This window comes from Xiphophorus couchianus, chromosome 18 (assembly GCF_001444195.1).
Source record: "Xiphophorus couchianus chromosome 18, X_couchianus-1.0, whole genome shotgun sequence".
In the NCBI taxonomy this organism is placed as follows: domain Eukaryota; kingdom Metazoa; phylum Chordata; class Actinopteri; order Cyprinodontiformes; family Poeciliidae; genus Xiphophorus; species Xiphophorus couchianus.
In genome coordinates this window covers 25,284,073-25,297,930 of record NC_040245.1, presented here as the reverse complement: position 1 = coordinate 25,297,930, position 13,858 = coordinate 25,284,073, and the positions used below count along the sequence as shown (strand labels likewise).

Below are 13,858 nucleotides of genomic sequence, written 5' to 3'. Positions count from 1 at the left end.
GAACTGAAGTACATGTCATGTTCTTGCACAGCTGGGAAAGCCCTGTGCAATCACATGGTGGGTCTTCTGTTTCAAACTGCTCACTACAGTACAATGGGCTACAAGACCGTACCATTGCCTCTGTCGTGCACCAGTTCACTGCAGACCTGGCACCGTCCAAGGACAAAGGTCAGATATTAATATTTCTTTAACTTTTTAGGTTTTAGGCTAATCACTTGTATTGATTTATTTTTAAATAAATCATTTGTGATTATAGGGAGTTGCACCAGAGGCTACAAATGATATGACAGTGTGTAAACCTGTGGCAAGGGAAAAAACCAGGATTAGGACTAGCGTGAAGTGCACACTGTACAGAGCGTATGCAGGTGAGGGAATGAGTCCCCTGCTATTCAAAGGTGGTAATGCCTTCCTAACATAGATAAGAATGAATAGCATGTATTGCTTTGTATTTCATATTAGCTTACATAATTATTAACATTTTATTATTAACATTTGTAACAGCTTTTTCATTATGGTGTGAAAGGTCACATGACATAATTAAATCTACATAAACATTTACGTCTCTCACTTGCCAGGTCCTCTTCCAGATCCTCATATTGAAGCCAGCGGGGAGAAACTAAAAGAAATCCGTCCACAACCAGGAATATGCAAGTTGCTTTATGGACTGCAAAACCTTACTTTAGTGGACTCTAAATTTGGTCCTGTGCCATTTGGTTCTGTGCTCTCATATCAGTGTCCTCCTGAAATGAGCAGAGACATAATCAAACATCCAGATGCCCCTGAGTTCCCTCAGTTACCTGTTGACGGCTACAGCTTTAGGTTTCCACTAGATTTTGAGCCTAATTATAGGCAACTTTGCCATTTAGAGAGCCTTAAGATATCACGTAAGATCTGTGCTGCTATTGAAGCAGAAACCAGACAGCAATCAGAATGCCAGCTGTGGACAGAGGTACGCAAACCCCGACTTACAGCCAGCAGGTTCCGTGAAGTATGCCATGTGCGTGGTCAGTCTTCTGCCAAGGCCTTGGCAACTCGTATTCTCAGAAGAACTCCCCAGACAGCTGCTATGAAAAGAGGGTTGGATCTGGAACCTGAAATACTGAAGCAATATTCTGATTTGTTTGATGTCTCTGTGATGCAATGTGGGTTTATCATTCATCCTGACGCACCTCACCTTGGAGCTAGCCCTGATGCTAAAGTCTTCAACCCTAAGGAAATGCCTCCATTTGGGTTAGCTGAGGTAAAGAGTTGCAATGTTGACAATGTGGCACAAGTTAATCACCTAGTTACAATTAAAGGCCAGGCTTGCCTTAAGAAGAGTCATAAATACTATTATCAGGTTCAGGGCCAATTGGCTGTAAGCGGACTTCAGTGGTGTGATTTTATTACAGATACCCACACTGACTTCACAGTTGAGAGAATATTTAGGGATGAGGAGCTTATCCTCTCAATGAGACAGAGGCTTGATCATTTCTATCATGACATCTACATGGATGTTTTCTTAAATGGTAAACCTTGAGAAAATGATTGTTATAAAATTGATAGGCCTTTTGTAAATACTCTCCCTATCACAAATGGGCTAAAGTTGTGAACTTGAGGCCATTTGTGTATGCTCCATGTTCATTTTGTAATATAATTATTCTATTAATGTTTGCAATTGATGGCCACAAATCTTCTTTGTTCCACAATAAAAACGTTAATTTGAACATTTTCTCTCATTCAAATACTTCATTGACAGATGTGTAAAATGTACAAGAAAGTGCAATTTAAATGTAAAGGTTGTACATATGTAGCTACCTCAAGATAAGCTATTTACAATAGATTTGATAGAACTGTACACATCTATTCATTTATTCAATAATAAAAACAAATACAGGTCATATATATGGAGAGATTTTGTTTATAACACAACTGTTTACATTAATGCTCATCCAAGGGCTGTGACTTGCAGGAGAAGAGGCTCTACACAGGTTTGTCGCCTTTTAGATCCAGAGGTCCCTGATAGTTTGAAAGTAGACAGCAGATGGCCCACAGCTGATTGACTGAGCCTACCATAGAAAGAGGAACAAGACCATCCCAGATATGGTACTCTTTCACCCTTCGTATGGCTCTTTCAACTAAAATCCTCAGCCGAGCAATAGCCTGGGTCTTCTGGGTGTCCTCCATGCTGAGTTGGGTGGATTTTTTAAGTGGAGGAATGATAAGCGTTGCTCCCACCTCTGACAGAATCTTCTCTATCTGGAAACCCTTGTCGGCCATAACCCCATCTCCAGGCTGAAGTAACGTTAATATCTGTGATTTTCGAGTTATTTCTATGTCGGAGATGGAGCCTGTGTACAGTCTGGATACAAATGTTATAATCCCACAAGGAGCAATGCCAATCAGACCTTTAAAGGTGGTGTGGTTTTTGTAGTTTGAAAAGGTTTCTGACTGTAGTGTGAGTGAGGATGCAGTTTCACAACGGATCTCAGTGCAGTCTATAATCGCACGCACGTGAGGGCAGTACTGTTTAAATTTGTCAGGCATGGTGCGCTGAACTTGCTCTCTTGTCATCCACAATGACAGCGAACCAAGAACCAGGTAAAGGTAACTAGTCCATGTTAAAATGGTGCGGCTAACTGTAGACAAACTGACCTCAAAGATGGTCGACAAAGTCTTCTCCTGAAGTCCAGCTGCAACACGGCAAAGAAACATAAACAGTTCATCAATGAGTGGAAGTTTTCGCTGTGGACTAGGTATTTCTTCTGCAGTCCGCTGTGCCTTGGACCAATACACTAGCCTTGAAGCAGAAGGGTAAACTGACTCCCAAAACACATTGAAGACCTCTTTTGAGGTGAATTTGGTGTAATAACGGAAATCTTCATCTGTCAAACAAAACCTGAAAATCACTGGCTGCTTCTTTTGAAGAGTTAGCTCTAGGATTTCCATTTCAAGTGATAACACTTGGAACTCCAACTCTTTAATTCTCTGTATGGCACCGTGTAGTTCACCTAAGGGAAAGAAAAATAAATGTTAATAGACTTCACACAAACATCTATAATTTTTCACTGTCCTCATTACAGGATACACGTGTGCGTGTGTGTACGTATATATGCATTTTTTGTGTTAAACTCAAAAAACACTATATTTTCTAGACGGTTACAATGTGATTCATTGCCATATAATTTTTCTACAAGACACTTTATGTAATACTAACCCGGAAAAGAATGACAGGCATAGTCATGGTCTTTTGCCATTGGACCTGCAGGCAATTTTTCCTTTGAGGAGTCCTCAGGGTCAGCAATCTTATGTGAGTCATCCTGAACAGCAGCACTGAGAGACTTTTTGGTTCGCCTGTAAACAGACTCATGAGCTTGTGAACTTCTCCCTAGATGTGAAAAATATGTTGAGTCACTTCATGATCATAATACATTTTTGTTTATATTTTTAAAAACTGTTCAACAATGTTCTCCTTCATTTACCCCAATCATTCCAGTGAAATCTAGAAGGCACAGCTCCTTGACTAATCCGTTTTCTTCCACTGGCTGTTGTACTTATATCCTCTGGGGTAAAGTGCTGGCTGCAGACAAAGGTGCTCCCTCTGAGGATTTGAAACATTTTTCCTTCATCTCTCCTGATTGCTCTTACCCAGCGGGCACGTTTTTCCACATCCACAGGAAAGTCATGGAAGCTCAAATAGGGTTGTTTTTGTTTGTTATTTGAACAGCATGGCACACTACAATAGCAACGGTTTGATGATTGTGCCATGCTTGTTTGATAGATGGGTCGTTGCTGAGAAAGATGGAAAAATACAACAAAACAAAAAGAGAAATTATGAATCACATCAGAATATGTGAATGATGCATGTAAATCTTTTAAGTCAATATTTAAAATACTATTCTAAACAACGTTGTTGGAAGCTGCCCTTTATTTTCCATTAATACAGAAAATGAACCTCTAAACGTTACATCACTGACAGGCGGCGGTGTATATGTTTCCTAACTGTGGCTAAAGCTGCTGCTAGCTGGTTTACTCATGATCAGAGGCTGGTTCCTTTGAATACAGTTGGAGAATGGTAAATTGACAATGACTTATAACGGTTATCTAGCACGTAAACACTGTTTTATAAAACACAGAAAGTGAACCTCTAAACGTTACAGCGCTGACAGAGAGTATATTTTTCCTAAATGTGGCTAAAGCTGCTGCTAGGTGGTTTACTCTCCGATAAGTAAGTAAAGATACCCAGAAGTAAAGATACCCAGTTTTGAGTTATGGCGGCCATTGTCTGACGTCACTGTGAAAAGGGTCTATTAGAAACTAGTAAAATAATTTGGCAATTATTAAATACAGAAATAAAATACAAAATTGTACATAACAAAGGCATTTGACATAGAAATATTACTAGTGTTTGGAAATTGCTTTTTAAACATTTTTAAACATCTTAACTCTTTTTTTCTTTTTTTACCGTTCACAGGAATTGAAATGAATGAACCCAAAATATAACGCAGGCTACATAAAGGTGCTGCTCACACTCTCCCCTCTTTCTCTCTGCTATAATGCAGCTTCTTCCTGACAGCAAGTATGTAAAATTCATAATTTCTTCATAAAAGCTACATTCTGCAGCTTTAAGTCAGCACATAGTTTATTCCTTTAGTCAGGATGATGTTATTGGACCAGCGTTGCTTATGTAATTCCAACAGAAACTAAAGTTACTCGATGCGTTTTTTTCCCCCTCGGTATTGCAGATGTGCAACTCTGCGTTTGTGCTCACATGCATGATGCAGAGACACCGTAGAGCAGATGGATCGAGGCTGGAGACGCTCCATGTTCTGTGGGAACTGTGAGCCAATCAATCCAGCTGGATGAAGTGGGCAGCGGTCAGTGTGAATCCTCGGAGGACGCGATGACGTCGTGGATAAGACAGCGATCTGACCTCAGATGGAAAATGAGAGCTCTTTGAGACCTTTTCCAAAAATAAGCCAGAAAGAAAATGTCACGAGGACGGTGGCGGTTTGTGCTGATGTGCTGCGTGTCAGGGTTTTAGTTTTTCCTCCCGTTTGTTTTTCTTCAGTTCAGCTTGAGGTGATTTCTCTCATTAATGATCAGAGACAGATGAGAGAGTGGAGATAGATCAAAACCGGCTCAGAAGGGTAAAGAGATCCTTCCATTCACCTTGTTAAGAGCTAATGAGGGTTTTATCGATTACCATCAGAGTAAACAGCTGTGATGGAGAGGAACTTCATACGTTTGCTGCCATTTTTAATCCTTTATGTTTATTTAAATCGGCTTTCAGACCCAACGCTTTGAAATAAAACTAAAATCCCATCAAATAAACATTTATGACATAATGACAGTGAGGGGAACTTTTTAGGCCAGTAACTTGAATTAGTGGCAGCCAGTGAAGCTCAGCAAACAGAGGGGCGACATACAGGGCCGGTCCTAGCATGTTTGGGGTCCTGGGCCAATAAATTAATAAAATTAATATTTTATTTGAAAAAATGTGGGAGAAACAAGAATAATAAAATACTATAAACACACCAAGCAAGGGACAAACATACCATAAACAGTGCAGTTAAAAGTATACTATACTGTGGAAAATAAATGCAATTAAAGTAAATCGCACCATAAGTCAAACATTGATATAATTATGTGTTGCATTTTGATCAAGACACATTTCACTGCACAACTGTCAATTAACATCTGCATTGATTTTTAGAAACACGTGTTACACCATTGCCCTTAAAAAAAAACACAAATTAATTTGCACAGCTGTTGTGAAAAGTCCTACACTTTGTGAAATAATTACTTTTCAAGCCAGAAATATAGGCTACATATTTAACTGTAAAACGGTTGACTATTATGGCCGCCCTAAAAGAGAAGCTGCCCTGGGCATCTGCCCACATGTCAGAAACCGCTACTGGCGACGCGTGGTTGATTGAAGATCGGACGTGCTTCTTTATTCTAGACCAGGTGAGATGAGATTTAAAGCTGAGCGTTCAGGAGATACCCTCATCACGTGCTTGAACCGCCCTAGTTGACTTTTTTGAGGCAAAGATGCAGCAGCAGCTAAGCTTTTCCACTGTGACAGGAATCCTTTCCAATCTCCCAGGCCGAGTCTTTGAAAAAAGCCAATTTCAGCCAATAGCATTTTGGATCAAGACTTTTCACTTGTGATCTCTATCTCCAGATAGAGTGCTAGCTCGAGTGCTCTGCCTTTTTGGCTCGGTTTTCTGTTTACCACTACCGACAGACAAAGCCCCCCGATCCATTTATCCATCTTGCAATCCATCCTACCATCACTCATGAAGAAGACATCAAGATAATTGGACTCCTTCCCTTCTGGAGGGAGCAGTCTGTCTTTGCAAGGCAAAAGAAAACTGTGGTTTATTGAAAACAGTGTGTCATCATATCACTTTATCAATACATAAGCCTGTCACAGTAATCATTAAATCAATTAATTACACAATAAATTAAAATGAGCGTAGCAATTTCCATTTGGACAACAGCCGTTTAAGAGATACTCCTCTTTAACCCAGTTGAAAAGCCGCCATTTTGTGAAGTGTTCTTTTAGAACTTAAAAGGGTTTTTTTTTAATGTTTGAATGGGTGTAGTTGCTATTACTATTATTTATTTTTCATTATATCAGTTGAACATGGTCTCTACATGACAATATTATCCCAGTAATTTTTGGGACAAATTATCGTCCATCAAAATTTGTTACCCTGTCAGGCCAATCAATAAATACAAATGTACATTTTGTGAGTGCTAATCCACCAGGATGCAATCAGAAAAGGCTAGTTTTTTTTCGGGTTTTTTTTAAAATAAGCCTTCCTGTATTCCTTTCCTTCCAGTGCCTCCTCAGATTACTGCAAAGCCCAGAGACCAGATTGCCGCCCAAGGGAGGAGCGTGACCTTCCTATGTGGCACCACAGGAAACCCTCCACCTGCCATCTTCTGGCAGAAAGAGGGCAGCCAGGTAAGAGGCTGGAACAGAGAACAAGATGTTTGTGAGTGTAAAGTCTGAAGTTGTTGTTTTTTTACATGTTGGTGTTAGCTTGTCTGAACAGTTTTACAAGCTCTTTATTGTTTGTCATATCAATAAACAGAGTTTCACACCTCCCTTTCAAAGGCGAGAATGACTCACCCCAACATGTGCAGGGTTTTTCTTTTTTTATTATTTCATCTTGACACCTTTTTTTCTGAGTTGCCCACACTCTTCAAAACACGTTTTCAAGGCAAATGTTGCGCACATTTTTACACATACAGCTTACTGGCAGCGATAACCTACTGGAAAATACAGCTTACACAGTGGATATAAAAGGTTTTTCCAATACAAGACGAAGATTTATCATTGCAACCTTTTTATTTTTGTCATCCATACTGTGGCATAATCTGTACAACTTAATGGAAACAAACTGAAATCTTTTAGGGAGAAACTAGAATAACCCATTTATTTCAGGAACTTCATCACTAAGTGAAACACATAGATTAATTACACACAAATGGACGTTAGAAAGCCTTTATTTCTTCTGATTAGGATGACTTTTCCATTTGCAGAAAATTAAAACTTGACATTTAAAGTTAAAATATTACATCAGACCAATAAAAAAACATTTTATAATATGTAAATGTGGGCTTAATGAAAAGTATGTTTAATACCTGCATAAAGGATGTAATTTTCAAAATGCACATTTAATCTGACAAACATCTGAACACATATTCTAGCTTATTAGAATATGTAATAACTTAGTAGTTGCTTAAGTTTGTATGCCTGCTTATAATTGTGGATGCTGCTGTGTTATGAAAATGTGAAGTGAGTCAACAACTGATCCCCAAATATAGCTTATCTGTTATAAGTAGACTTTTCCTGACATGTCCTGGGATGCATTTAACTGCAAAAGTCACGATCTAGACAGAGCTTCAGTCGCTCTTTGTCAAAGAGCACCAGTCAGAAGAAAAGTACCAAAGAATTTCCGAGTCAAGAGGGTGAATTCACATCAGCCCTGTTTGGTCGACTTTAATTGCACTCCAGTTTGTTTGTCTAGAAAGTCGAGTTCGTTTGGGGAGATGTGAATGCGTAATCATTCCCTATAAAGTGACCAATGTCCACCTAAAAATCTCAGTTGAAGTGAACTTGGGCGACGTTCAAATTTATGTGTGAATACCAAATGTACTGGAGACCACTGCAAAAGCAGGAAGTGGACGATAGCGCAGAGCATTCTGGGTAAATACAACCAAAATAAACGTGTGAGTCTAACGCTAGAGGGAGAAATGGCTTGTGGTCAAATGAGAGATCCTACAACTTCTGAACTCATGTTGTCTTCCGAGGTTTTCATGTCTGTTTTTCAATGGTTCCTTATACAGCTCCACCACGGATGAGGAGGGGTAAAGGTTTTTCAAAGGTTTTAGTTTGTTTGACACAGTGTAGTGTGAAAGCAAACCGCACCAGCTCAAAATATAGCAAATGTTGCAATTCTTGGTCCCCAATCGATCCAAGTCTGCCAGACTATCAGGTGTGAAAACACGTGGAACACGGTGAAGGAAGCTATTACCAAATAGAAAAAAACATAGCGACTTTACCGAGAACAGTGTAACCCTTTAGAAATGTTGAGAGTCCAAACTGGTCATGGAAGCTACATAGTGGCCTATTTTATTAGAAACAAAAACAACAGAACCTGACTAAGTTAACAAAGGCACATTTTTAAAGTCTCTGAAAAGCATGTTTGAAAATTGTTTCATCGTCTAATGAAACCAAGGTTTCACTTTTGGCCGCCATTTCAAGATGCAGGTGTGGCTCACAAAACAATACAGCACATTACCTAAATAACAACATGCCCAAACCTAAGCATGGCGGAGGTAGCATCATGCTCTGGGCTTAGAATGGGGATCGTAGTCGAGGCGGAGGGGATTATTATTATTTCCATGCTAAGTGTTGGCACTACACCTGAGGCTCCTGCAGGAATGCTGAGGATTAAGAGAAACTTCATTTTTTCAGCATCATATTCTCTGCTCTCCTTCTCTCCCCCTGTGGGCTGGAATATAATCCGAATGCAGTTGGAGGAATAAAGCAGGGGAATGAAGGAGGGCTTAGCAGGTGCTGAAAGTGCTCCTTCAAGGGAAACTCTGTTCTGCTTCCACATTATCCTGACTATAAATTCAGCTCTGCTCAATTAGAAGCTACCTGCACCGACTCCAAGCACAGACATATACAGCCAGTTTGGTTTTGTTTTTTTTTTGTTTTTTTTGTCCCCATGCAGTATTAGCAAATACACATGCCTGCTTGTTGGGTTGTGCTAGGCTGTTTGTTTTTTTCACTCTATTTGGAGGATTATCTGTAACCTTATAACTTCGGTCCATCTTTCGAGATCTAAGCCTCTTAGAGGAATAAAGTGGTCGGCTGAATGGATCCCTTTCCCCCTCGTTTTACATCTGGACAAACAGGATGACAGAACTACAAGACATCTGGGACATCGTCAACAAACACCTTGCATGTCGGTTATTCGCTCCGATTTAATTTGATTTATTTATCGGGGTTTTATGTGGGAATGCGTGTAGCCGTGCAGGGTATTGTGCACAACAGAAAGGAAGAGCTAATTGGGAGATTCAACTCGTATCTTCCACTTAATCTTTAAACTAGTCAGGCTTTTTGAAGGCTAACGGGAAAGAAAATTACATTGATTCTTGCGTGAGTTTTATTTTTTTCACCAGGCACACAACAGAACAAAAGACACTTTTCCCTGACGAAGCCCATCCTTACACCTTACCAGCAACAAAAAGAGCTAAAGCTGCATTGATTTATTAGATTTTAGAGAAATAAAACTTTAAATTCCTTTTTTTTTTTTCCAGAATGGAGAAATTCTGTTAATCAAAATTTTCACTGTAGAAAAATGTAATTCAAGTTTTACTGATGCAAAAGCTGCACTTATTATGCTGGGCTCAATCTATTGAGAAAGAAAAAAGCATTTTTTTTGTGTGTGTTTTTAAATGTGGAATCTCAGAAATGTCAGAAGTGTGGCGTTCATTTGTATTCTGCTCACTTTAGAGTAAGACCCTACAATAAAATCAAGTTTTACTTGCCTTCACAAGTCACCTAATTAGAGCACCTAATTACGAAATAGTTAATTTGTGTGTACTTTAGTTTTTACCATGAATCCAGCTGTTCTTTGCAGGTTTATTGGAAAACAATTGTGAACAAATAGGATAATGGAGACCAAAGAACACAATTTAAATCAGTCTGGAGCCGCGGATCAGGTGGAAGAATCTGCTGACGGGACAACCGGTGGTTTTTCAGTCCAATAGTTTGACCCTTATGGAAGAGAGCGCAAGAGGAGAGCCATCAGAGGTCATATTTGCAGTTTGCTACAGAGCATGTAGGAGAAGGAAATGTTTGGAAGTTCTGCTCTAAGTTTCGCAAAATTAAACATTCAAAACATTACAGGAGGCAGAAAACTATGTTGCATATCACCTTAAATCCACTATGTCCACAATGAAGCATGGTGTTGGTGGCATCATGCTTTGGGGATGATATTTGTAAGCAGAACTGGGAACATTCGTGTTGTTTCCACCAAATCTGACTGAGCATTGGCTCTCTGTCTATTTTTTGTTGATCTATTATAATTAAATCCCAATTAAATACACTGAGGAAAAACAGGGAGATTTTTTTTCCTTTGGCTTTTTCATGAACTTCAGAACTCCTACGTCTTAAATGGACCAAATCTACATTATCTTTCTCACCTGGCCTGTGCATCGATGTGTTTAGATGCTGCTGTTTCCCGGTCAGCCACCGTCGCAGTCCGGTCGGTACTCCGTTTCCATGAGCGGAGCGCTGACCATCGCGGACGTCCACCCCGAGGACTCGGGCTTCTACGTCTGCCAGGCCATCAGCGTGGCAGGAAGTGTGCTGACCAAGGCTCTGCTGGAGGTGGAAGGAGGTACGTCTTTGATCCACAGGGTCATATTGCCAGGTTTGCTCTTCACCATCACCTAATAAGGTAAACACATTAATTACTTAGTAGGTGCACAACAACAGGGTCTGATAGAGGGAGGGCACAGTTGGAGGCCCCATAAGGGATGAGCAATGAATTCTAGACCTAATGTTCTTTTACAGGCAGCTTGTAAATGGCAGATTTATGCCTTCTTCTGTCCTCTTTATGCAGCCCATTAAACTCTACCTGTTTGCATCTGAAGCGTTTTTTTCCCTCTTGTGCATTTTACAGCTGGCAACTTTCTAATTACATTCCCTCAGCCTTCTAAATGTGTTTGTACTTAATTTTCTGCTTTAAATGCCGCTGAAGAACGGAGATAGCACCACTAAAATATAGTGCCATGATAAGCAGTTTGCTCCCAGATCTATGTATTTTTTCTTTTTGCGTTTTGTCACATCTAAATGTTGAAGCTCATCATCAAGCTATTTTAATGCTTGATGACCCAAAGCCAATGCAAAATTCGGTTTTCAAATGAAGATTACATTCACTGTGGGAGAAAAAACATCTGCCAAACCAACTTGGGCCTGTGTGGAAAAAAAAAGTAGCTGTTTTCACACAAGCCCAGTTATTCCGCATTAATGAAACTCCAGTTTGTTTGTCTAGAAAGTCTGGTTCGTTTTTAGAGGTGCGAATGCGTAATCCATCCATCCATCCATCCATTTTCAGGTCACCCTTGTCCCTAATGGGGTCGGGAGGGTTGCTGGTGCCCATCTCCAGCTACGTTCCGGGCGAGAGGCGGGGTACACCCTGGACAGGTCGCCAGTCTGTCGCACGAATGCGTAATCGAAAATCCAAAAATGGGAACTCTGGTCCGCCTCTTGGTTCTGTTGAAGTGAACTGTGGTGTCGTTCCAACGCATATGTGAATGTAGATGGACGGGAAGGAACTCCAAAAGCAGGAAGTGGACTGTAGCGCAGGGCATTATGGGTAAATACAACCAAAACAAACTTGAGTCTAGTGCTAGTGGGAGAAATGGCCCACATTCTTTTACCAACGACAAAAGAGCAATCCTACAACCGCTAAAATTTGACACCACTTCATTCTTTTTACATTTTGTGAAGTTGCGCTCGGTTTTTCTTGGAGGTTCTTTGTGTCATTTCCTCCAGTGGTTCTTGGTGTAGCATTACAATCGGTGAGGATAGGAACAGGTTTGTCAAAGGGTTTGATTCATTTGACATAACGCAGTGTGAAAGAGAACCACACCATCTGAAAATTTAACAAACGTTACAATCGTCACAATCGAACCGAGAGTTCTGGACTATCAGATATGAAAACTCCCTTAATGCCCTGTTTTAAAGAAGTTTGAGAATAAGTGAAAAATAAAGTGACATCTAGCAGGGTAAAAAGTTTAGCAAAGGCATTTCAAGGCTTCAGAACTCCAGTGAGTTACTCTATCCTCAAATAGAGAAAACATGGAAGAGTGGTGAACCTTCTGAGCATTGGTCAGCGGACCAAAGTTTCTCATACAGTGCATCAGTGTCTCATCAGGAGGTTTACAAAAGGATCCAGAGCAAACCCTAGAGTACACCGGACTTCACTTGCCTCAGTTAAGGTCATTCAGGAAAGAGCGAGATCTACAGCAGAACTGAAGGAAATGACTTCAGTTGGTGACCTTAAACTGCAGATAACCTGGATTATGCAGCAGGACAATAATCCAGTGAGAACAAGCAAGTTCGTCACTAACAGCTCAGCAAAAAGACGTCTTTTGCGACTTAGTCAAAGTCTGGGCTTACAGACAATTAAAATGATGTGACTTGACCTTAAGCAAACCGACAATACTGTGAAACCCTCCAGTGCGGATTATGGAGTGGGACGAAATGCCTTCACACTGAGGTAGAGTGAGTGTCGCAGTCTCGTTTGACAGCAGCTATTATCTCCGAAGGGGGCACAAGTAGATCTTAGTTTTAGGGGGCTTTTTTAATTTTTTAAACTTATCTGTTTTACTCACATGAAACCATTTTGATTTGGGAAAACTTCTTCTCCTCTTTATTTGAAAACCACATTGTGTGTTTGCTAACTGTGTTTGACTCTGAAAGGAGTTGAGCATTTTCAACATCTAGCTGAGATAAAAGAAGAAGAGTGCAACCAGAATAAATTTGGCAGGGGGCAAATTGTTTTTTTGTTGTTGTTTTTTTCATCCTCTCCGTTTAAACTGCCAGGGCCTTCGGGTCGTATCCCACCGATCATCCGGCAGGGCCCGGCCAACCAGACCGTGTCCCGGGGGGCCAAGGCACAGCTGCACTGCCGCTTAGTTGGAGGCACCTCAGTCAAGATCTCATGGGAGAAAGATGGAGAGAGGCTGCAGGGAAATAAACCCCGAGTGACCTTGATGGAGAACGGCACGCTGCAAATTGCAGATCTAAAGGTGTGCATGTGTGTGTGTGCGTGCGTGGGGGTGTGCGGTAGTCGCTTTCATTCAAAAGGAGGGAGGGAGGATTGAAAAGGATTCTTTTTAAGTCCGTCCCATCTTTGACAGAGAGGGAATCGGTGATAGAAGCCACAAAAAAAAAAAAAAACTCTAAAGAGTAATAGAGTGTCTCATCTCTGACCTGCTGTCACCTCTCCCTGCAGCCCACCCAGTGACAGAATTTTATCTCATTTCCATCAGAAACTCCATTTTCCAGGGCAAAATTAAGGTGAGGCAGGATTTCAAAGACCAGCCGTACCAAGGTGGCGCATTATCTCTCCGGCACAATTATGTGCCCACGCGGTGTGTAATTGTGATGTTAATGAAGGCGCTTGTTTATAAATGCTAATGTGTTCTCCGTTGATGGAAGAGGAGTCAGAAGCCCCCACCATGCCCCTCGTTTTTGTCTCGCCGGGAGCGTACGCAAAAAAGAAAATAAACGAAATCGGTTTCATTAATCGATAGCCGACTAATCATCGAAACCGGC

The 13,858-nt window shown here is 40.7% G+C and overlaps 2 protein-coding genes and 1 long non-coding RNA gene across 5 annotated transcripts in view; 2 read left to right on the top strand and 1 right to left on the bottom strand.

Annotated features, from left to right (window-relative positions):
* The window catches only part of LOC114133241 (roundabout homolog 2), a 98,236-nt gene that overhangs the window by 44,683 nt on the left and 39,695 nt on the right, over positions 1 to 13,858 (top strand). For all 3 annotated transcript variants that reach the window (XM_027998978.1, XM_027998980.1, XM_027998977.1), the window contains 3 exons: positions 6,831 to 6,955; positions 10,739 to 10,910; positions 13,124 to 13,329. In XM_027998978.1, the coding sequence (XP_027854779.1) occupies positions 6,831 to 6,955; positions 10,739 to 10,910; positions 13,124 to 13,329 (503 nt within the window). The remainder of the gene's footprint in view (positions 1 to 6,830; positions 6,956 to 10,738; positions 10,911 to 13,123; positions 13,330 to 13,858) is intronic.
* Positions 4 to 782, top strand: LOC114133243 (uncharacterized). The gene is made up of 3 exons (XR_003593128.1): positions 4 to 168; positions 257 to 365; positions 576 to 782. It is a non-coding gene; the product is annotated as an uncharacterized LOC114133243 (long non-coding RNA).
* LOC114133242 (uncharacterized) lies at positions 1,620 to 4,200 on the bottom strand. The gene is made up of 3 exons (XM_027998981.1): positions 3,462 to 4,200; positions 3,197 to 3,367; positions 1,620 to 2,990 (listed from the first exon to the last, which is right to left on the bottom strand). The coding sequence occupies exons 1-3, from the start codon at positions 3,745 to 3,747 to the stop codon at positions 1,963 to 1,965; spliced, it is 1,485 nt and encodes a 494-aa protein (XP_027854782.1). The 5' UTR covers positions 3,748 to 4,200; the 3' UTR covers positions 1,620 to 1,962.